At 35.8% G+C, this 25,537-nt stretch overlaps 2 protein-coding genes across 6 annotated transcripts in view; one reads left to right on the forward strand and one right to left on the reverse strand.

The window, feature by feature from the left end:
* The window catches only part of TAFA2 (TAFA chemokine like family member 2), a 549,986-nt gene extending 538,841 nt beyond the window's left edge, over positions 1 to 11,145 (reverse strand). The window contains exons 1-2 of one of the 2 annotated variants that reach the window (XM_047865654.1): positions 11,058 to 11,145; positions 9,489 to 9,558 (exon numbers count right to left, since the gene is read on the reverse strand). The gene's annotated coding sequence lies outside the window, so the exon portion shown is untranslated. Of the gene's footprint in view, positions 1 to 9,488; positions 9,559 to 11,045 lie in introns of both variants that reach the window. The other variant, XM_047865653.1, reaches the window with a different exon arrangement.
* Positions 11,146 to 11,870: 725 nt separating this feature from the next.
* USP15 (ubiquitin specific peptidase 15) overlaps positions 11,871 to 25,537 on the forward strand; it is a 118,016-nt gene continuing 104,349 nt past the window's right edge. For 2 of the 4 annotated variants that reach the window (XR_007153812.1, XR_007153813.1), the window contains exon 1: positions 11,871 to 12,050. Coding sequence is in view for 2 of the 4 variants with exons in the window: in XM_047865642.1 (XP_047721598.1) it covers positions 11,962 to 12,050 (89 nt within the window). In the remaining 2 variants the exon portion in view is untranslated. The remainder of the gene's footprint in view (positions 12,051 to 25,537) is intronic. The other 2 variants (XM_047865642.1, XM_047865643.1) reach the window with 1 other exon arrangement.

Below are 25,537 nucleotides of genomic sequence, written 5' to 3' on the forward strand. Positions count from 1 at the left end.
CGTACATTCACACAAATACTTATATGTGAATGTTCATAGCAGCATTATTCATGGTAGTCCAAAAAAGGAAATCCAATTGTCCATCAACTATGAATGGATAAATTAATGTGTATATCCATACAATGGAATATTATTCAGCAATAAAATAATGAACTACCAATACATGCTACAACAGATAAACCTTGAAAACATTATGCTAAATCGAAGAGGCCAGTCACAAAGGTACACATATTGTTTGGTTTTATGAGAAGTGTCCAGAATAAGCAAATCTATGAACACAGAAAATAGATTCGTGGATGCTTAGGGCTGAAGGATGAGGAGTTGAAGTGACAGCTAAAGGATATGGGGTTTCGGCAGAAGGTAATGACAATATTTTAAAATTGATTTGGTGTTAGATGTACAACTCTGTGAATATACTAACAACTATTGCATTGTACTTTAAATGGGCCCAATGTATAGCATGGGAATTATGTGTCAGTGTTTTAAAGAAAAAAAAATCCATAGTTTCTTTGTGTGGCCATGTGTTCAGTTGAAACTTCTATTGCTATGGAAGAAAAGCAGAATATATATGTGTATACTAGGGGACAGTAAGCAATCTCTGACATAGGGAGTATTGTGACTTTTGGCATTGTTGGTAAGTTTCCAATTTAGTGTCGAGTCATATTATATTAGGAATGCCCAGCAAAGGAGCGGCGCCTGGGTGGCTCAGTCAGTTGAGCGTCTGACTTCGGCTCAGGTCATGATCTCAGGGTCAGTGAGTTCAAGCCCTGCATTGGATTCTGTTTCCCTTGCTCTCTGCCCCTCCCCTGCTCACACTCTGTTCTCTCCGTCTCTCAAAAATAAATGAACTTGAAAAAAAAAATTTAAGAATCCCCAGCACCAACACAGTGATTTATTGAATTATTGTGATACTACAGTAAGGGGATTGAAGTAAGCAGTTATTTGGATGCTAGTCCTGGCTCTACATTCACTAGCTTTATTATCTTGATAAGTCACAACCTCTCTCACTGAAAAGGTAAAAATTAAACCAGATGATTGCTACAGGTCCATTAAGTTCTAAGATCATTTGGTTCCAACTGTACAAATTGACCTTTTCACAGATTGTTTCCTCCCCATGTGTCATTTCGAGGCACGCACTTGTTTAGAGTGTTCCTTTGAGTGACCTTCATGTATATCGCCCACTTTAAATATTGTTTAAATAATATTTACTTCTCATTCTCAAATAGTTGATCTTGAATTTTCTTTGTCCTTTCCAAGTTTGTATTTTACTATTTGAGGTACTAATGTACCTCAAGTTTTTGCCTCAATATTTATTATAGATTCCTAGGGATGAATTTGACATCAGGGTAACAAATCCAAAGGACTGACTTTATTCTTTTTTAATTTTTTAAAGTTGATTTATTTATTTTGAGAGAGACAGAGAGAGAGTACAAGCAGGGGAGGGGTGGGGGGACAAAAGATCTGGACAGTGCTGATCTGCGCTAAGAACAGAGAGCTCAACGTGGGGCTTGAACTCGTGAGCTGTGAGATCGTGGTGAAGTCAGACGCTTAAGCCACTGAGCCACCCAGGTGCCCCCAAAGTCCTGACTTTAAACAGGGAAACACTCAACTACAGTTTTAAATATCATTAATAAAGGAAGGAGATTCCCCAAATTATTCAGCAGTAATTTCTAAATAAGAAATCTGTTGTAATTAACACAAATCCTTCAATTCCATCTGTTTCCAATTAAGGAAAGTACATCTCTAAATAATATTTTTCTAGATGTTTTGCTCCTAAACTTAATTATATTTAATTATTCTTATTTTAAAAGCCATGTTTACATTGTCATCGTCTCTGTGTGTTATCTAATAACTGGTTTTTTATTCAAGACTCCTTTGGTTCTCATTTTATGTTCCTTCTTACCTGTTAAAATAGGAGAGTCCAAAGGAAGGAGTTAGTTCCAAAAACCAATACATAGGAACGTTCAGTACTTTTTAGGGAAGTCATGTTCCCTAAACTGCTCCTAAGTATGCTGTACTCATGAGAAGAGAAATGGGCCCAGGAAGAAAAGATCACTTAAGCTCATTTTGAGGTAGGGTGGGTAGGATAGGAGTGGGGTATCCACTGCCACAATATAAAATGGAGAATGTTTAGCAATAAAAAGAATAATTGCTCATTTTTCATTTTTGTTGCACTCTTTTTCTGTAGAAATCAAGTACTAAAGTACTAAAGAATGTGTCATTTTTACATATCCCCTACATGATTCTTAGGTCAAGAAGAATCTAAAGTTTTGGGATGACAGCAGACTATAGAAAAGTCTCCTTTCAGTGCTTCCAGAATGAAATCACCTTTTAATAATAAGAGTTTCTACTGTGGTAATCCTTATGCTGTAACAAAGACTACGATCCTTAAAAATGTAAAGCTACCAAGGTTTTGGTACAGAATCTGTAACTTATTACACATTTAAATTGTCATAGAGAAAAATGTGTGGTTCACTATACAAGTATTTCATTCCCTCTGCTAAAAATGATCTCTAATTATAAATATCTATGTGGTATAGTATATTTGTATTATGTTTATATTTAACTATTTATGGCCTAAATCTTAAGTTAGGTCTTTTTATACAGTACTTCTCTTTTACTATAAAAACTAATTACTTTTACATTTTTACTGAAAATATTTGTCACCAACTGAATACACAATTCTTAACAGTTTATTGTGTTTTAACTGATAGGGACTATACATGGTTAATGCAGAGACATCAAATAGAAGAAATTATTGAATATTAAATCAGTCCACTGAGATAAGCCAACATCTTTATTGAAAATATATTTTAAAAAAGAAAAAAAAACCTATTTGAAATGATAATAGTTACAGTATGTGAGTTATACTAGAGCTGTTCATTTAATTTACTGAGATTAAATAATCCTAGAGGGCTAGGAAGAGATCATTCTATCAAGAATGAACAATCCAGCCTCGCAGCTACGACATAATTTCACTCTTGTCACAGGCCATTGCCTGAATCTGGGTAAAATTAATTGAAGAAGCCAACTTATCTCCTTAGACTAATGCTTCCCAAACTTTAGAAGGCACAAGAATCACCAGTGAACTTGTTAAAATGCAGAATTCTAAACTTTATCTACCAGAGATTCTGATTCAGCTCTGGAGTTGAGCCGAATAATCCGCATATTAAAATGCACCTCAACTCTTTGTGATACAGCTTATCTAGAGATTCCACTTTTAGAAACACTACCTTAGGCTAAGATGATTTCCTTTTTTAACCCTCCAGCCATTAACAGTCCATTGGATAAGTGATACCTCTAGGCAGCCAAAAGGAAGAGAAAATTCCAACTGAGTTCCATCATCCTTTTCTTAACTTCAGATGAAGAGTAGCATTCTCTTGCTAGATAACACTGCTTCCTAATTTAAGAGTTCTCTTTTGTGAGGCAAAGAGCACTAGAATTTAATTTGGGGTGCCCAAGTCTATTCTTAATCAGAGAATACTATTTCTCTAGCTTTTAAGGAAATATCTTAAAAAATTCCTCAATTGATTTTATCATAAATTTTCTTGGATGTCATGATAGCAAATATGTAATAGACTCAACATTGGTAAAAATTTCCTTCCTACAGTTTCCCATTGAAGAATCTTTCTGCATTTTTAAAAACTGACTTATTCTCTTTAACATAGTTTTAAACTTCTTCCAAACTTGGAAAAAGTGTTCACATCTTTATAAAATTTTATTGTTTTCTGAATTAATTTGCACAACATGAACATAGAAAGCTAGAAAATGCAAACCTTTTTAACAGTAGGAGCATTTGGGGGGAAATTATTTTAGAAGGCTGACAGTTCTGAAGTTTTAATTTTCTAATTTCCTTTAATTTACTTCAAGAGAAAAAAGTTTGAAATTCATTTTTCTCTGAAAAGGCTGAAAACTCACGGTACAATGCCATTTACATGAGCCATTGAAAAGCAGTTACAGGATATAGAGTCAAAAGGGCATTACTTAAAAGCACTCAGCCCTTGCCCTACTAAAAGCAGGGTTTTTGTCTTCTTACCTTGATCTACTTCTATTTCCTATTAACCGCTTTAAGTAGTCAGTAGAGCTGAGGGTTACTCTTAGTTTTAACCTGCCCACAAAGACATTTCATTCAGTAAGTACTTACAAGGGAACCACTGTCCACATAAGGTTTTATAAATGCCTGAGGACACAGGCAGAAAGAAAGAGAGGGAGCAACTGAAGGACAGAGAGGAGAAAGGAAGTAAGGGAGGAAGGGGGAAGGAAAGGAGGGAGGGAGGAAAGAAGGAAGGAAGGAAAGAAGGGAGGAAGGAAAGAAACTTTTGGCTATATGTATTGATTTGTAGTTTGGCTAGTAATCATAAGTACTATCTAGCTCTATATATACTTACAGCTCTATTTCTCATAAGTCAGCTTGACTCAATTTCCTCTGATTGTAATCATGAAGTTGGCTAACAGCTGCTTTAGCTTCCCTGAACTGATTCAGTCTCTATTAGTAAGTCTGGATAGCATTTCTTTTGCATAGTCAATAATTATTCCACTGCAACATGTCTAGAAGCTGTTTGAGGATCTACTATTTTCTATCCTTGGCTGATATCTGGCCAGTTGAAGTGTAATCCGCACATTTATAAGCTCCAGGTCCTCACCTTTGATGGGTATTTATTATAATTTGATGTTAAGAATTTGGTGACATTACCTGAAGAGTTAAAATAATATCATAATTGCTGACGACTTTGGTATGGCTATTATTTTATGTATTGTATCAGTTTTATTATTATTTTTAAATGCTTATTTATTTTGAGGGGGTGGGGAGGGGAAGAGAGCTAGGAAGGAGAGAATCCCAACCAGGCTCCCCACTGTCAGGGCAGAGCCCAACGCAGTGCTCAATCTTGTGAATCCCGAGATCATGACCTGAGCCTAAATCAAATCGGCCACTTAACTGAGTGAGCCACCCAGGTGCTCACTGTATTGTATCAGTTTTAGAGTTCATCTCTAAAAATGTCTTCCATACTTTTGTCAACTAGTAGTTCGGATAATATATCTTATCGAGCCCAATTTCTTATAATTGTTATCCAAGACATATCTGTGTACTGCTATAGTAGACAGACAAATTGGTCATTTTGGGTCTAAAATGATTTTGTCTCAACTTCCTTAGGGTAGGCTGTTCTACTACTTTAGTTTTCTATTACTACTATAACAAATTACCATAACTTAGTGATTTGAGATAATATAAATGTATAATCTTATATATTTCTATAGGTTAGAAGTTCAATACAGGTCTCACAGGACTGAAATCAAGGCATTGGCAACACTGTTCCTTTTTGGAGGGTTTAGAAGAGAATTCATCCGTTTCTAGAAGCCATTCACATTCCTTAGCTCATGGCCCCTTTATTTTATCTTCAAAGCAATTTCTCTGTTGTCATATTTACCTTTGACCGCAGCCAGGAAAGTTTCTCCACTTTTAAAGATTCTTGGGATTATATTAATGGATAATGGATAATGGAAGATAATTTTCCCATCTCAAGGTCCTTAACCTAAATCAAATCTGCAAAGTCCTTTGTGTCATGTAAGGTAACATACTCACAGGTTCTGGGATTAGGACACTGACATCTTTGGGGAGCCGTTATCCTGCCTTCGGTGTTGTCAGTCCGTGGGTAAGATGACTGTGACACATGTCTTTGATATGTTATGTACCTATTTTGTAATTAGAGAACTTCATAACAATAGTAATATTTTTCTGTTATATTGCTTCCAAGTACATTGTTTTATCCTTCAGAATACCTTCACAGAAAAGACTGTGAGTAAAGCTGGAATTTTAATATTATCTTTCTTACCCCTTTAGTGATGAGGTTTCTTTGATACGGGGTACTATTAATTTTAACACAACTGCCTAATCATTTTAATTATTGCATAGCAGCTTTGTGATCTTAATGAACTTGTTTAGACATTTGTCTTACTAGACAAACTGTCCCAGTCAAAGAGGGACAAATATTTCATGTGTAAATGGTACTATACACTGAGCTCTATTAAGAGTTTCACATTCAAGGGGCTTCTGGGTGGCTCAGTCAGTTAAGCACCCGACTTCGGCTCAGGTCATGATCTCGCTGTTACCGAGTTCAAGCGCCATGTCAGGCTCTGTACTGACAGCTCAGAGCCTGAATCCTATTTCAGATTCTGTGTCTCCCTCTCGCTCTTTGTCCCTCCCCAACTCACACTCTGTCTCTCTCTCGCTCAAAAATAATAAAATAAACATTAAAAAATTTTTTAAAGTTTCACATTTGTGATTTCATTACCATTTTACTGAATCCTATGAAATAAGTCTATTATTCCCATTTTACAGATGAGGAAACTAAAGTTTTCAGTGTTACAGAACTAGCAAGTGGCAGAGTGGGCCATTCACATATAGGTCTTTCCAATTCCAAAATGTATAATCTTTCCACTCTATTCTATAAACATTTCCATAAACGTTAAGTTAAAATGTGTATGGAGGTGTATTACTATTTCCTACACATCTCATGAAAAGGAAAAGTTTTCCTTTCCTCCATACTATAGAAATCATGTCAAACATATTATATAGTTGCATTCAGCCACTAATAATTTTAGAAATCCATAACTGACATAGTTCGAAAGGGCCTAGACAGAAGTATACTGGCTAGCAACAAAAAGCAATGGTAAATATTTTATAAAATCACTAGACTTGTTTTATCTTCCTCATTGAGGTCTTCTAACAGACCCTTAATAGGGTCTGTAGTGCCCTATTGCTTAGAGATACCTGGAAGACAACATCATGAAAAATGCCTCATTTAATGTTTACATCACTCCTGGAACATAGATGCATTCTTTAAGACCTGCCATTATATTGTTCTAAGACTCTTTGTAAGCAGTTTAAATATTTTTGCTATCTAAGCCAAAATGAAGAGAAGGATTGACCAAATAGAAAATCTGAATAATTCAGTCCTCTCATGGGAGAAAACAAAGTTAATCTCTCTGGAATCTATATAGTTACAGAATCAGTAGATCATTACACAGCTATCTCCTTCACTTTGGATGTGTAGACTTCCAAAATCCATAAGCATAAAAGAAAACATTTTTAAACTCTTGCACAAAACTGATATAAAGTAAAAACAATCAAGTATATAAAGATCAATATTTTGTTGTGATTTAACTTGTCTTTTAAGACAAAAAAATCAGCATGTCTAAAATAATTTTGCTTTCTAAAGTTCATTCATTATTATGAAGTTGGGGAAAGGACTCAGAGGCTGTTTAATGTTTCTTTTTTTTTTTTCATGAAGTGGTTCTTTATCAACCTTGAAATCTGTCAGTAAATATAAATAACAAAGTATAAAACAGGCAGATTATCCCTACTAGCAACCTTGATTCGATCTATATCACTCTTACTTGGATAGGATAACCCAATTCTTTCTTGGAATAGTTTCCCACCATGCAAGTACATTTCATTTAAAAATTCCTACAAACCATAGAATGTACTATGTGTATTAAGGATTTTTTGTTGTTGATGATAGACTTCTAGATAGAATTCTAGATGATAGAATTCTAGATAGAATTCTAGATGATAGAATTCTAGACTGATTAGACTATCTGATTTGTTTATTGATTTCATTCAGTTTAGTTCTATTACCATTCAGTGAGTATCTACTATGGAGTAGACTGACATCAACCTTCAGGGTAGTGTCAGCTTTCAGAGCATTTTGTGTGTGCTTCCAAAAAGAGAATATCAAGCAGCAACTCAGATAATCAAATTCCTAAACTTCATGCTGATGTTAAAATGTGACTTTCCAGATCTTTTAGGGTAGGAGATATAATTTTGTTTTTTCTAATTTTTTTAATTTAAATAACTTTCATTGGAGCAGACAGTTCATTAGAATTCCCACAACTTCGTACCATCTTACAACAGATTTGCTTCACCCATTTATAGTTACATAGTCTAACCCTTGAAAGCATTTGAGTTTTAGTCCTGGAACAGTCTAATCACCTTATTTTATAATGAGAAAACTAATGTCTAAAGAGATTAAATGACTTGACCAGGGTTACCCAGCTAATTAGTGGCACTGAGCCAAACTCAAAATTCATGTATACTAGCCCTTTGTACAAGACGGTGTATTCATTTCATTACTTTCTTTCTCTTTATCAGGATCTAACGTTTGTCTGAAATAAGGAGACTCTTTTTTTTTAAGTTTTAAAAACTATAATGGCACTTAACAATTTTTACTCATATCTCAAGTTTCACAACATCATTAACAGATTAAGCACTTTACTACATGCTGTTTTGGTGTTTGCACTCCCCCGCCTTTCCACTGCCTTTTAGCTATTTAGAGAGCCAGTAAAGGGAGAAGGGAACTATAAAATTACAAAAGAGAAAAGAATGAAGGGTTTAGAGTAGTGAATAACATTGGAGGGAAAGGGAGTTATCAGAGGAAATAACTGTAGAGGAAGAACAAGGTAGAAAGAAAAAGTGAAACACTGCTTATTGAAGACTAAAGATAGTAAGACTTGAGAAATAAAGACAGCAAGGTATCAATCACTGTTCTCTTCAGGGATGTGCTCATTTTGGAAGATTCTTCCTTAGGCTCATGTAGCCAGCACCAAACAATACTGTGAAGTAGGCAAAACTTGTCTTGGACTTCTCAGTATTTTCTTCCATTCCACTTTATTTAAAAACAGTGTTTTTTCTTCTCTATCTGGTGCATCCCAGGCTGAAAACTGGTTCTCACTTGAAACCTCAGGTTTAAACCTCACTCTCTCCCAAAGGTTTACATTTGAAGTCCTATCTCTTAATTGGCGTGTATAAGAAACTCTCCGAAAGGGATCATATAAACATCAGTGAGTAGAGAGGGGAATTATTCAGAAGATCAAGGAACCTTTCCTACAGTATCTCTAATTTCAAAGCCTACTCTGCCTTTATGTAAGGTACACTTGGTTCGTATCAAGCCTCATTTCTTAAGTTCTCAGCATACTCCTCTCCCCTTCTCAAAGCCCTAGGTTAAGGTTTTAGTGGACAAGAAAAGTGCAGAGAGTCTGAAGATGTGATGATAATCACCAAGCAAATAGTACACTCTTACAAAGTTGACTAAGGGAAACATCAAGTCACTGATTCCAAATAAGCAATGTAAGTCCTGGCTTATATTCATTTATCTGTATGATTCAAGAGAAAGTTACATTTCTCATCAATTACTACTCATTCAGAAAGGAAGTGGACTTTAACCAATTCAATGTTTATGAATAATATCTTATTTCTCTTCATAATTTAAAATAGAAGCATAAGTAAAACAAGCAGAATTTCCATAAATTAGTAAACTGAGGTGTTAGAAAGTTGACTGCTATAATTAAGATCATCATTTCACAATACGTGTAAGTCAACCATCATGCTATACTCCTTAAACTTACACAGTGATACAAGTCAGTTGTTTCTCAATAAAAAGCGGGGTGGGGGGGGAGAGATTGTAAAGATTGGTAGAAAAATTAAAACTTACCCAAAACTTCTAAATTTTGGAGCTAGACTGGTTTCAAATTTTAGTTCTGTCAATTGCCTCAAATCCTTCTCTACAGAATGGAAATAATAATAATAATACATATGTCACAGGGTTGCTATGAGGAATGAGTTAATATTTTAAAGTGCTTAGAACTGGTCTTGGAACTCTATAAGTGCTTATTAAATAAAATACTGTAATTGTTACTTCTTTCCTGCCTCCAAAGGCAACTAATTAGGGCTACAAAATGACCTCATAAATCTGATGTATAATTCAAATTAACATTTAACTTACATATGTATGTTCCAGTTAACTCATTGCCTTGAACATGGTGCAAATGGAAAGATTATTTTACTTTGCTGCATGGTTATAGGCTTCAATATTTCAGATATGCATTTTCTTTGAAAGAAAACTGAATAGTGTGCATGAGGCATCACTTCTCAATTATGCTATGTTTATAAAATACCGTTCATGCTGTCTCTGTCTCTCAAAAATAAATAAATAATAAAAATAATAATCAATGGAAGCTATGTTTATACAATGATAGCATGGTTTTGATTTCAAAGTCTGTGAAATTTTTTTCAACAGCTTTATTGAGATATAATTTATATACTACACAATTCATCCTGTCACTGGTAAACATTAGTGTTTACTGATTAGCTATTATGTCCCAGGCAATAAAAATGTTCCATTTAATCTTCATAAAAATCCTTTAAGATAGGTATTATTATTCCTAATTTTATGATTAAATGAAAAGTTGAGTACTTTGGAGCTAGAGGTTGAAGTGAGGTTTTAACTCCTATTCATGACTCCAATATTCCTATATCATGCTGCGTCCCCTTGGAAAATTACTTTGTTGTCTTTTAGGGGTTGGCGGGGAGGGGGGAAATGTGACCCTTTGATGGTACTCATGGGTAGGGAAACTTTTTTTTTAACCTTCATAAAGAAAGTCAAATAATATAAGAAATAGCAGTAACTGGAAGCTTCAAAGTCTGAAGACTCTCAAATCAAGGATGCCATGATAATGCAACATAGTATTATGAAGAAAATAAGCAATCATAATGCTGATACACACACATCATAATTCCAGTATACACTACGTTAATTTGGAAGGGCTTAGTACTTCTTATGAGCATAACTGCATTCATCTTTATTATATTCCCACCAAATGAGTTAGGGTAGACATTAAGAATGGGAAAGGGGAGATCATGCAGGAATTCTTATCCATCTTCTAGACTTTTCAGATCATTTACATTATCCTAAAGTCAAATTTCTGGACCTCATGCTTGGAAACACTCAAGCAGTTTTGCCACAATTCATTTGAAACAAATATTTAGGTGGTTCTTACATGTTAGGTAGCACTATGCTAGCCACTAGGTGTTCAGAGGTTTAAAATACACACACACACACACACACACACACACACACACACACACACACACACACGAACCCAGTGCAGCTCAGTTTATATTTCAGGTCGGGATTTCAAAAAAAGAGGTAATCAGTGTGCTCTAGTGGACAGATAGCACGTGGGCCTTGGAACCTCGGTTATGAACTTACCTCTCCACTTACCGTGTGACCTTGGCATTTGATTTTTGATACTCGATTTCCCCATTTGTAACATAATTGGCTATAATTAAAGCTGCTATTACTACATATTTCAGATATACACACATTGGGAAGGTGTGGTCAAGAAAATGTTACTTTATAACATCGGAGATACAGGCTTTCTTGCACGTTTTCTTCCTCTGTAGTATCTGGCATTATTTGATACATATTTCACACCCTGTTCACCGAGGAATCGGAACATGTTTTTCACTGCAGTTTGGCGTCTGGGTGTGCCTGGGGAGGCGTCACAAAGAGCCTATAAAAGGTTTCCACCTACAACAGGAGTAGGAGGGCAGGAAGGAGTCCAAGAAGGGCATCGAGGCCAAGTGTTCGGTTTCGGATTGCTCTTTGTTTGGGCCAAACTTCACCGAGCTTAGGTTCTGCGACTAGCAACCTAAAGACTGGTGTCTCAGAATGGTTAAAATTCTCTGCCTGCCGTATCTTAGCCGTCCCCACGCCCCCCGCCCCACCCCACCCTCCAGCGTAATTGAATGCGCAAATAAGGCTTTTCAGCCGTCTGTGAGAAAGAGGGAGGGGAAGGCAGAAGTCGAGGATGGACGGGGCGGTGGCACCGCTCTAGAGACAGAGGACCCAGGGTCCCACAGACAAGACATAAAACCTGGCGGTCCCGGGCCACAGGAGGCCAAGACGAGATGCTGAACGGGCGGGGGCCGATGGGGGGCAGCAGACCACGGCGGCGCACTCGGTCCGCCCCCGGGACCAACTCTTGTCCCGAGGTGCCTCCCCCCATTACGTCTCTTTTGGTTTCGACCTGCCGACTGGGCGGGGCCGCGGGACGCCATTCCCACAATGCTCTGGGGCGTGCCGCCGCCGTCGCTGCCGCCTCCGCTACCGCTAGTGGAAGAAGATGGCGGAAGGCGGAGCGGCGGATCTGGACATCCAGCGGTCTGACATCGCGACGCTGCTCAAAACCTCCCTCCGGAAAGGGGACACCTGGTGAGAGAAAGGCGTTGAGGTGGCCGTGGTTGCGGGAGGATGGGGGAGAACTGGGCGGGAACTGCGGGCCGGTGTCTTTCGCTAGTGACAGGTGCGGGCAGGTCCGGCGGCCGCCGCGCTGGGCAGCAAGAATTGGGCTGCTCCCGAAATGCTGGGGCAAAGATTGGACCCGAGATGAGGGCCAGGGTTCGTGGCTTGTCGGGGCGCGCTGAGAGGTGTGCGAGGAGCGGCGACGGCGACTCACTCAGTTCTTTTCCTTTCCGTCCTCCTTCCTTCCGTAGTGCCGCTCCCACCTCAGGCCTTCCCGAATGATAGGTTACAGTCCTTCGGCGTAAGTCTCCGAATTTTTGACAGGTCCAGGTCCCGCGGCTGATCAAGAGCTCACCCTCTTTCCTCCTCCAGTCGTTTCCTTTTCCCGGCATTGTCGGCATTCAAGTTCCTCGTTATTCTGTTGCTCGTATTCTTCCGGGAGGCGGGCTGCAGGATGTTTGCGGTTCCTACTACACAGGTGGCATGTGTCAGGGCGCCACTTAAGAGAAAGAAACCCTAGTTTCCAGGTCCTTGTCAAAAGGAGGGATAGGAGTACAGATCCTTAGGCTAATGAGGAGTACCACGTGGTCTTGTGCTTTCGGGGAGGCTTGGTGGAAACCGGCAGCATTTCTCTTAGAAGCGCAGCCCTCTCCTCGTTTGAAGGATAACGCAGGCCTGCAAAAAGTAGATAAGTCCACTTGAGGCTTAAGTCGCTTGCTAATAGTCAGACTTATGAAATACCAAAGGATATCCTTAAAACAACTGAAGGAAGTGTGTATACATTCTAATACTTGTCGGCCATTGCAAGTGGCGTTCAGAATAACTTAGATACGGGAATGTGTAGCGTGAAGAGCAAGTGCTCTGTTTATTAAGAAGGATGATGTTCCCCTTCACAGTGGTAACCATTATTTTCGTGTCCCATTGTCACCATATCTCTGGTATATTATTTAGAGTGTTTTTTCACCTCCTCTATGACTTATTGGAAGGAACATAAGATTTAGACCTAGTTAGGTCACTGTTTTCACCACTTAACCTGCGGTGTGACTTTGAGGAAAGTTAATTTAAATCGTTGTACCTCAGTATCTTCATCTATGAAAAATGGGCAATAGTAATGTCATTGTGGGGTTTTTGTCCTGATTCAATGAAATGCTCTGAAATATTATGTTTATGCAATAGCATTAAATTTTAGTTACTTTCTTGTCACCGCCATTTACGTCTAATAAAATGCTGTAGTATTAGGACATTTTCAAGTTAAGCTAGTAGATGGCAGTCTTGGGACTTGAATTTTAGTACTTTGATCTAAGTCTTGGTACTGTTTTCCTACTTTGTGAGGCTACATTCTGTGCTTATATGATAAAAATCCCTGAGGGTGTAAACATACACTTGTTGCAGTACAACAGAAAATACGCTCTTTGGATGATTTAATCGTCATTATTGTTCATATTGGAGTGCTTGTAACATGTTTATTCTTGTGTGGAAATTGGGTATTTCCTGAGACACAAGTTTACCTTAGTCTGTGGATTATTGAAGGTAATTCTTGCTTCCTACGCTTAAAAATTCTTGATTCACCTAGCCAATTACCACCTCATAGGAAGATAAATGTGGACTTCCATGAAATAGAAATCTAAAATTTAAATATGCCTCTTATTCATGTGGCTATTCTCTTTAATGTGTGTTTTTGGTATACTGAGTAATTGGTGGTGTTGACACCATAGGGTGATAGGAACAGTATGTGTATTGTGGGCATTAAACTTTTTAAAGTTTAATGTCTCTCAAATAAAAGTATTTTTGCTTTTTGGCAAAGTTATTATAAAACATTTTAAAGATCTAAAAGAATACGGGAAGTCCAAAATTTGCGTCTTTTCAAAGCTTTCATTTTAAAGAAAAGGAAACTGATGCCCGTATTTTTAGGTAACAGCAGAATGTGAAAAATTTTATTCTCAAATTCATTACCCTCCTTAGTTAAAGGGAAAAAGAATGCAGGAACAGGATAGTACTGGGGATTTGCAAAAACCAGTTTGGTTTATATGTAAGGCAGTTAATTTGCAATTAGGTGAAACCTGTCAAAAAAGGAAATAGTTCAGATTCAGTTTGATTCAGAGCTTTAAGGAGAATAATTTGGTAAGTACAAATTTGATTATGTACACATAATTACAGAACTGGTAAAGATATTTAATAATTTAGTTGTTACTTGGGCTCATGTTTTTGGGACTCTTTCAAACTTATTTTTAACTTGTTAGAAAGTTATTTCTTTTTAATGTCTTTTTAAAAGATCTTTGGATTAGTCATTTTTGCTTATTGGGGCAAATCCAGTCTGGTATTTTATAACTGAAATGGATTATATATAGATGGAACGTTGTCTTCATATATGTGTGAAACCATCTTGGAAAAACTGGGTTAATGAGAAAAAATGGAAGATTTACCATAAGTTTATTCTTAAAAGTTTAATACTAATGTTTGATGTTATGGTCAAGGGAATTAAAATGAATAAATTTCATTAAGTAGTTTGTGAGCACTTTTGGATAAGGACGGGTTTCATAGTAGTCTGCTCGGTAACTAACACTTAAGCATGGGTACAGATTTGATTCTGCTTGAAAACTAGAGTTTCTGTTTATTTGTAAATAGTGAATGATTTTTTTAATCTGCAGACTGACTTTCTATAGATGAAAATAAGTTGCACAAGTCTGAAATGAGGAAGAACAAATTTTATAACTTTGATACTAGATTTTATAGTGACAACTCAAAATGGATGCAGAATTATACCTCTTAAAAAAATGAGGTATAAAAGTGACACTGATCTGCATTAGAAGGAGTAAAGAAGTAGTCTTATAATGCTATTTCTTAATCTGTATTTTAGCTCAAAGGAGATATTCAGAAAACCATGAACAAGGTTGTTAGAATTCAGTAACTATAGAACTAAGGATAAAGAAACTAAAATTGTTTAGATTGAATGAAAGATAACCTTCAAATACTTGGTGGCTTCTCATGACATGGAGAGAAGAGGAAATTTTGTTTAAAGTATGTTACATGTTAAGTATATTAGGGATAAAGGAACCTATTCAAGGGGGATAGGTAGTTAAATAAATGACTTACTAAGACAATTTGTGGGTTATGGACTACTCTCTTTGGAGATATAAGTAAATAAACAGATAACTACATATCATCAAAATCATCGCATTATTTCCCCATTTTTATGAAATTTTATTTCTCTACCAGTCGTTTTCACTAATTTTTATGTGTGATTTTAACTTTTATGTACAGTCTATGGTAATGCATAGCTAACTTACAAATATAAATTTTGTGTCATTTTTTAAATTTTACTTTAATGAGAGAGAGCGTGGGCAAGCCAGGGGAGAGAGGGTAGGAGGGGGAGATAGAGAATCTTTAGCAGGCATGGAGCCTGACTCAGGGCTTGATCCCAGGACATTGGGATCATGACCTGAGCCTAAATTAGGAGTCACCAGCTGAGCCACCCAGGTGTCCCTGTGTGTCACTCTTGTATACACCCTAATAACTATAGTAGGTTTAAGATACTTCAGAGGGTAACTTTAATTTGTATTTGGAGTTATTGCACATGATATGTATGATATTTTTGTTTAAATACGCTGGCAAGGAGTGGCCCATCAGATCAAGGTTTTCACATTAGGAGACATTCAGTTTTAAAGTTTTCCTTGCATTCCTACTCTTTTTACTTAGAAATCTTTGAGGCTTTATTTTATATGGTCTCTTATGTTTCTGAAACTTTGACACTGACAGAAAATACCTTAAAATGACAAATCAGTTTATAATGTAGAAGAGCACTATTAATCAGTGTAATCTCCAGATTGTTTACTAAATGCTTGCTAAAAATTTATTTTCATTACTATTACTGTAAATGTTAATTTTAGTTGTGCCAAAGTGTTAACCACTAAATTAGGGTACATGTCACATCATTTTCAGGAAATGAAACCAGAAAGCAAAACTGTTTTTTTAGTGTTGGTAAATTGGTGAAAATAAGGGCAGAAATAGTGACATTATTAAAGCATATTTTTTACATTTTGGTTGCTTAAAATCCAGAAAGGGAATTTTTCCTAATTTAAGCCTTCTTATAAGTTTTTAAATCACTTCTAAGTTCTTAGTCCAAAATTAATGTACCTCATTTGCCAGGAAGATCCAGAGCTTTTTAGTCAGTGATTTCATTTATCTGTTTAGTGACATTTAGGCTTTTCCCCCAAAATCCTATCCTTTTTGCCCCATTAGCACATGTAAAATATTAAATGTTCTTTTTACGAAATAGTTTTGTGACAAGTATTAATATTGCTTGTACATAAGTATAATAAGAAATTAGTGTCAGGCCACAATGTATAATATTACATTTTTAAAAAAAAATTTTAATGTTTATTTTTGAAAGAGAGAGACAGAGCACAAGTGGGGGAGGGGCAGAGAGAACCAGAAACAGACTCCAGGCTCTGAGCTGTCCGCACAGATCCCAACACAGGGGTCAAACCCACTAACTGTGAGATCATGACCAGAGCTGAAATCGGTTGCTTAACTGATTGAGCTACCCAGGTGCCCCTATATTACATTTAAAAACCACCTGCTAGGTACTGTTTTAAGTACTTACATATGTTAACTTGTTTACTCTGCTACGATTCTAGGGCACTAGAATGTGAAAGTGCTGTAGGAATCCTAGGCTCGGAGTATTCACACAGAGATATATTTGGGATTTGTTTTTTTGTTTGTTTTTTTAAATATAATTTATTGTCAGATTGGCTTATATACAACACCCAGTGCTCATCCCAACAAGTGCCCACCTCAGTGCCCATTACCCACTTTCCCTCTCCCCCACCCCCATCCACCCTCAGTTTGTTCTCTGTATTTAAGAGTCTCTTGTGGTTTGCCTCCCTCCCTCTCTGTTTGTAACTATTTTTCCCCCTTTCCTTTCCCCTATGGTCTTTTGTTAAAGTTCTCAAGATCCACATATGAGTAAAAGCATATGATATCTGTCCTTCTCTGGCTGACTTATTTCATTCAGCATAATACCTTTCAGTTTGGGATTTGAACCCAAGTGGTCTGGGGTTTTAATTCAGGCCCTAAAATCACTGTACTATACTGCCTCTTATTTTGAAGATGCATTTTAAAATGTCCCATTTTAAAAAGGCAAAAAAAAAAAAATGGACATGTTTTCTTTTTAAATGGAATCTATTTTATATTTAGTAGCAGAATTCTACCATTTTATTGCCAACTTGTCTTTTCCGACTGTTCAGTTTAGATATGTAGTATTTAGAAAAATTGTAATGTCTTTCTCCCGGAAATTGAAAATTTAATTCATTTAAAGTTTAATGGGTGATTAACTCAGTATGTAGAATAAATGTTATTTTGATCCAGAAGTTTATTTAAAATAAAGAAATTGAGATGATTTATTGTTGAAACTTTGAATTTAAATTGTTTATCAGTAATTGTAACATTTTATTAGAGGCTGTATGGCTCCTTCTCATACAGTTTTACAGAAATAACACATCAAGCAGACAGGAAGAACTTGTAGGATATTTTTGTTTTAGTTACCTTGCCTGTATTTTAAAAGTGTTGGCTTATAGTAAACCACAAACACATAAGGATCCCTTTTTGGACTATGAATCCATAGGAACAGCCCAGCCCAGAAATGCAAATATGAAAGTTTGGTATTTTATGTTCCATATTTACCAAGTGATTTTGTTTTTCAAAAACAACTCTTCATGAATTTTCAAAGTCAAAAGACTTTTGAATTAAGACAGTGAAAATATTGATACCTCTTTAACATCTTCCTGAAAACTGATGGTTCAAGTAGCATTACTGCAAAGAGAACAATCAGTTTTGCCATATTAGTCATTAGATATATCCATTTTATTATATGAGTTTAATGTGATTTTTCTATTCCTCACTTTGAGAATCACTTCATTAATAAGCCATGATTATTGATAAAAGTGAATTGAAGCCATCAGACATATTAACAAGGAGATAATGGGAAGGTTAAGAACAACCAATGAAAGTGTTTACTTGCATTATCTGATTTAGTCCTTAAAATAAGGATCAAGTATGTATTTATATTCCTTTCTTATAGGTAAGGAAACTGAGCTCAGAGAAATCAATTGAGTTGCATGTGGTTCATGCATGTGGTAATGCCACCACTAGTGAACATTTATTGAATGCTAACACTGTGTCGTTCACTGTTGTAAATGCTTTATACTTAGAGTAAGTTTTCTTATTTACCTCGTTTTATAGATGCTTTGAAGAGTTCAGAGCTGGTTTAAATACCTGGTTTATAATGATTTAAAATACTAGGTATTATCAATATCTCTTTAGTATTAGGAACGTCCTTATGCTGTCACTACTCAAATATATTGCAAATAGTATTTTATTAAATCATTATTCCTCCTTAGCTCCTTTATAGAGTTTTTCAACAGTTACTAAAACAGTTGTTTTTCTTCTTGACTCAGTTCAGTTTGTGCCTTTTATTTTCATTTCCCTAGTTTCCACTGCAGTTCATACTCTATATCTTATATTTTTTCCATCGAAGTCATCTCTCCACACTCTTTTCCCATCTATTCTTTAAACAAGGGAAAGGAAGGCGCTCCTTTCAGTTTTATCATCCAGTTTACACAGAAGTCACTACTAAAGAAACATAGAATAAGACTGATAGTAAGTAACCTCAATTTTGGATACAGTTTAAATGACATATCTGAAGGCCTAATGAATAACTCCTCAAAAAGAAGAAAAGAAGGTGAGATTTTAATAGGAGGCAGAAAACCTCTGTATGATTAACCTGTATTAGGTTATGCCTACAACACTTTTTTACTACTTCTGTCAGTAAGATTCTGCATGGTTTCTTTATAGCCCTCCCCCTGAAAAGGAGGGTAATGACTACCTTTTCTTCTCCCTGAGGAGGAGAGCTAGCTGTCCCTTCTCTCCTTTTAGTTTTGAGAAGACCCAAATAGTAATGTGATAATTCCTTACTGTTAGGAAAAATCATGTAGCAGAAGCAGCCATAGAAAGGACCTCCTTCGTGAAAGAAGTCAAAGACTTTCACAAGCAAGTCCAAGAGTGGCTCAGGCTATTCTAAATTTTAGAGAGCCAGTTAAATCAAAACCTGGAGCATTAAAGACCAAATTAATTACCCGAGTCAAAAGAGCATGAAGTTCCTTGAGTAAAATGTTACAAAAAAAAATATTAAAAATGATGAGGTGAAATGATCATAGTAAAAGAAATATGAAGATTTGGGTTGTTTTATATTATTTAACTATGTTTAAAAAGATTGACCAAGTTTAACAGTTTAATCACAGGAGATTTATGTTTGATATAGATGGAAAATTTATATTCATAAATTTGAATGGGTTTCAAGCTGTAGAAGCTTAATTCTCTGGAGAAGTACAGCTGAATAGTTACATGTATCATATAGTTATGGTGATGGTTACAAAAATTATCACTCATTTACCATGTTAAGAGCTTTATACCTGTTCTCATCTTGCAGATAGAGAAACTGAGGTACAGAGTTATATGCACATAGTCACACTTGGATCAGTGGTAGAGCAAAGATTCCCAAGCTAGATAGTCAACTCAAAAGCCCACATTTTAAACTGAGTGCATGATGCTCATTTAAAACTGAGCCATATACTCATATTATGGAAGCAGCTTTTTGAAAGAAGAATACTTTGAAGTTTTAAAATCAAGAAGCGATAGCTTTATCAAAATAGCACTTTCATCTGTTTTCCATCTGAGGAACCTGTAGGATATTCTGTGGCTCTCTCCTTGGTTTAGCTTTCTAGTCTCTTAGCAGTCTCATTTCTAACTTACATAGCTCTGCTTTGGTACTGATGGTGTTTCCCATTTCCTGCAAATTACTTACTGATTTCTGCATCATAGGGCTTTACACATCATTCATATTGTTTCAAGTACATTTTACTAATTCTTGACATTGACTTTCTTCAAAACCTAGCTCAACACCAATTTCTGTAGAATCATCCCTAATAATCCTATCCACATATATGACCCTTCCACTCTTAGAAAGAAAGAAAGAAAGAAAGAAAGAAAGAAAGAAAGAAAGGAAAGAAAAGCAAAGAAAGAAAAGGGTGCCTTGTTGGCTCAGTCCATTGAGCATCCAACTTTGGCTCTGGTCATGATCTCATGGTTCGTGAGTTCAAGCCCATGTCGGGCTCTCTCCTGGCAGCTCAGAACCTGGAGCATGCTTCCAGTTCTGTGTCTCCCTCTCTCTCAGCCCCTCCACCACTTGCGCTCTCTCTTTCTCAAAAAAAAAAAAAAAAAAAAAATTAAAAACGTTTTTTAATAGTAAATAACAGCTTTATTGTGATGTAATTCATATATCATACAGTTTGCCCACTTAAAACTTACATTTTACTGGGTTTCAGTATTCTCTTAGAATTGTGCAACCATTACCTTAATTAGTATTGGAATATCACCCCTCCCCAAATCCTCTGTAACTATTAGCAGCTCCCTTCTTCCCCCCGTTTCTCCTCAAATCCCCCTGCTCTAGACAGCTACTAATGTGCTTTTTGTTCTATAGATTTGCCTATTTTGGATATTTTGGAATCATATACGTGATATTTGTGTCTGGCTTCTTCCGTGAAGTATTTAGTACTTCATTTCCTTTTATTACTGAATAGTATTCCATCGTATAGATAATATACCACATTGAACTTATTCCTTCATCAGTTGATGAAATTTGAGTTGTTCATATTTTTGACTCTTATGAGTAATCCTGCTGTGAACATTCATGTGCAAGTTTTTGGGTAGATATAACTGATTTCTCTTGAGTATAGACCTAGAAGTGGAATTGCTGGGTGTCTATGTTTAATTTTTGAGGAACTGACAGGCTCTTTTCCAAAGTGGATGCCGCATTTTACATTGCCATCAGCAGTATATGAGGGTTCCAATTTTTCCACATCATTGTCAGCACTTGTTAATGTCTTTTTTTGATTACAGCCATCTTAGTGGATATAAAGTCGTATCTCATTGTAGTTTTGATTTGCATTTTCCTAATGATTAATGATGTTGCACATCTTTTCATATGGATATTGACCATGTGTATACCTTCTTTGGCAAAATGTTTATCTAGATCCTTTGCCCATTTTTAAATTAGGTTATTTGTCTTTGTATTACTGAGTTTTGAGAATTTATGTGTTATAGATACAAATCCCTCATTAGAGAAATGATTTGCAAAATTTTCTTCCATTCTCTGGGTTTTCTTTTCACTTTCACAATTTTACTTGGCCTCCTTCCTGAGTTCCTTTTTTAATCTTAGTTTAGATGTAAAAAGAGGTCATAAAAATTAGTTCTTGCTAACTGATGAATTTAATGTGCAAAGCAGAAAATCAGTTGAACATGCTTGAAATTTAAAATGAAGATATAAAGAGATTAATCAAGCCATTGTTTTATTTGAAAGGACTTCATAGCTTTCTTTGGTTAAGTTTAACTGAAACAATGAAATCCTGAGTTATAGTTTGGTACTTTTTTAAAAAGCCTGTACATTATCTGGTTTATAATGGCTTAAAATGCTAGATATTATCGATACCTCCTTTAGTCTTAAAAATGGTTTTATGTTCTTGCTATGTAAATGTAATCTAAATAGTATATCATTAAATTAGAGAATGAATCTTTGAATTAGCATTGAGAATTGTTTATTCTGCTAATTCTGCATAAATAGTTATACATGTTTTTTTCTGAAATTGTGTGCTACGTTGAATTAGGCTGAAATATTTGTGTATTTTCTAAGTGGTAAAAGAATTACTATTTTATGTATACGTTGCAGAGAAAAAGGTGGGTTTTTAAGAAAATAAATGACATATTTATGTCAGTATTAGACAAAGAGGAACTGCTTATCTAAAAGTTGTAAGTATAAACATACTAATGGAGAAAAGAAAAGAAAGAACTATGCATTCATTAGCTCTATGATTTCCTAAATGCAGCTACTGAGATTCCCTCATTGCCCCATACTGCTTTTAAACTTCTTTGTGTCTAAGACTATTTCTCATTTACTGGCCCCTATATATCTTTCCTTAAATTTGCTTCCAGCGTGCATAAAAACACTAAACAACTTTTAGAGTTCTGTCTTTACCCTGCCACCACCAAAAAAAGAAATAAGAAGAAGAAGAAAGAAACTTGGCCATTTTAGTTCTTATAGTAGGTTTTCAGCATTTGACGACTGTCTTAAAATTAACTTTATTTTGGGTCCTAAAACTGACCCAGCTACTTTGGAGCCACTGAAACCTATTCCATCCAGACCACAATACAATTTGTTTTTCTTGACACATTCAGATATTTAGCACGATATAATATAGACCTTTTTGAAGTACTTACAGCTTTATGTAAGTTTTTTACTCACTAAAGATTTGATTTGTATTTGATCCTCCCAGTAATCTTGTGAGGTATTTCCAGTGGTCTTCATGAAATGTAAATCAGATCATATCTTTTCCCTGCTAAAAATCTTACAGCGGCTTTCTGTTACACTTAGGATAAAATCCTTATTATTACCCTAAAGGCATTGTACAGTCTGAGTCCATTCTACATCTCTAGCCTTGACTAGCATTTCTCTCCCCACCCCCATCCCCACCCCCTTATAAACTCCAACATCATTTAGTCAGTTCCTCCAACATACCAGACTCCCAAAGTTCTGGTCCTAGCACATGCTGTTCCTCTTGTCTAGATAGCTTTTTTTCTTACTCTTTCTGAAATAACTTCTATTCATATGCTAAAATGTTACTTTTTCAAAGCGGCTTTCCTTTGATCTGAATAGGGAGCCCTTATATATTTTCATAATTTCCAGTACTTTCCCTTCACAGCACTTATAGTATTTTACTACATATGTTAATTACTTAATTAGTGTCCTCCACTGGACTCTGAATTCTGTGAATATAGGGACCTTGGCTATTTTGCTAGCTGTCTATTCAATATGGAATAGTATATATGTAGTAGACGTTTAGTATTTATTGAGTGAATAAATGAATTGCCATTTCTAAGTTGAACAATCTAAAGGTTTTAGCACTAACCTCTTTAAGATCTCACAGCAAGTAATGTTAGAAGATTTTGGCCTAGTCCTTTTTTTTTCGAGTATGGTTGACAACTCTATACATGATGCTCTGCTTACCACAAGTGTGGCTAACATCTGTCACCATACAACACTATTGTGATGTTATTGACTATATTCCCTCTGCTGTACCTTTTATTCCCAGGATTTATTTATTCCGTAACTGGAAGCCTGTATCTCCCACTTACCTTCACCCATTTTCCTCATCACACAACCTCCAGATATTATCAATAGTATGTCATTAAATGAGAGAATTAATCTTAGTACTTCCCTCTGGCAACCATCACTTTATTCTCTGAATTTATATGTCTGATTCTGCATTTTGTTTGTTTTTTAATTCATGTTTTGTTTTTTAGATTCCACATGTAAGTGACATCATACCGTATTTGTCTTTCTTAGTCTGACTTATTTCACCTAACATAATACCCTCTATAGCCTAGTTCTTTCTCTCTTCTAAATTTAGAAATTATATATATTCCAGTCTGATTTCAGGAGGTAGGAAGATTTGTAAGCAAAACTAAGCATGAAAACAAATTGAGATTAGATGTGAAAAAAAAATTCACCCATGATTTAGTATTCACCTACCATTCTGGAAAACCTCCTAAAAGAAAGATGGTGTTCACTTTTTGTGTAGCCTTAATTGACATGAAAGTGTGACTCTCATATAGGCGTAGTGTGAACACTCAGGCTTTTTCTACTAAATTCTTGATAGGCAAAGATCTAACATTTACCAAAGATGCCCCACTTTGAAAATACTTATTTTCTTCATACGTAAAATGGCTAATAGTTGTTAAACTATGCCTTTTGAATAAGTATTTCACTTTTTATTTATAGCTTGGTAATAACATTATGATGTCCCTCTGCTATTTCAGTTTTTAGGAGAACGCTTACTGTTTCGTAAAGAGGGGAATGGTACGTGGTTTTATTAAGCATCTATTACATCTTTAGGTCTTTATTAAATGGGACTTGTAATCAAGTTTAATGTATTTAAAAAAAGCATTGAACTTTAGAGTCTGAAAACTAGAGTGCTTAGTGAAAACAGGCCTTGCATTACTCATGTATGCAAGTAGAGTCGTATTTCATTAGTAAGTCACATTTTCTGAGTTTTGGTTTCCCCATCAACTAAATAAAAAAAGAAAGGAAAGGTTACTCTAACTATAAACTAATTAACATGAAAGCACTTTATACAAAACTTTTTATAAATATAAGGCTTTTATATTTTGTTATGTGGTAGAATTCTGATTTAAGCAATGAGCAACATGATCATATTTGTGTCTTTAAAATGTCTGTGGCAGCAGAATGGAAGGGAAATTGGAAGCAGTAAACTTAAAGTGGAAAGACAAGTTGGGCAGCTATTGCAATAATCTATGCCACTCAAAAATGATAGGGGAGGGGAGGTACAGAAATAAGGTACTTTTCTGAAGTTACTTGGTTACTAGATGTTATGGGGTAAGGAAAGGAGGAATACAGGGTAGTATTCTGGTTTCTGGCTTGGGAAATTAAATTATTGATGACATTTATTAAAGGACCATGAAGGTGTGAAAATGATTAATGACTGGAGGTTGAAATGTATGAAAAAACCAAGTTGACATGGATTAGTAGGAATGGGAAATATGATTTAAGGATGTGAGGACTGGCCCTGGGATGCAGATTTTGGAATCATTGGTATGAAGTACAATATCATTGGAGAGTATGAACAGTGATTGAAGTAGAAATTAGCAACTCTGTGAAGTAGTAACATTTGAGTAGAGGAAGCAAAAGTTGCAAAAAACAAAAGGTAGTATCACATAGTTTAACTTAAATTTTTTTTTGCTTATTTTTGAGAAGGCGAGACAGAATCCAAAGCAGGCTCCAGACTCTAAGCTGTCAGCACAGAGCCCAACGTAGGGCTCGAACTCACAAATCGTGAGATCATGACCTGAGCCAAAGTCAGAAGCTTAACTGACTGAGCCACCTGGGTGCCCCTCACATAGTTTAACTTTAGAAAGGCTTGATAAGGTACATAATACTATGAATCCTTTGAATTTTTAAGAAACTTCTTGAGGGCTCTTTGGGGTAGGAAGACTTCTTGTACAAGGGTGAAGAGTAAGTGAGGATTGAGGAGTAGAAATTTAAGCTTAATTGCAAGGACAGATCAGAAGAATGGAAGTAGATACAGAAGGAAATGAGTGTAAAAGTTGGGAGGTGGTGTGGGGGAAAAGGGTGAAAGAATTGGCCCTTTTTACATGCTGAGTGGGAAAAAAAAAGATAAGATACAAGGAGAAACAAGAGAGTAGGGGTTCTTAATGGGGTAAGTCTCCAACAAGGCAGAAGGAAATTAAATCCAAAGCTTAGGATCAAAAATAATTACCTTGGATTTAAAGAGGGTTACATCCTTCACCAAACTGTAACAGAATCAGAT

This window comes from Prionailurus viverrinus, chromosome B4 (assembly GCF_022837055.1).
Source record: "Prionailurus viverrinus isolate Anna chromosome B4, UM_Priviv_1.0, whole genome shotgun sequence".
Classification (NCBI taxonomy): Eukaryota; Metazoa; Chordata; class Mammalia; order Carnivora; family Felidae; genus Prionailurus; species Prionailurus viverrinus.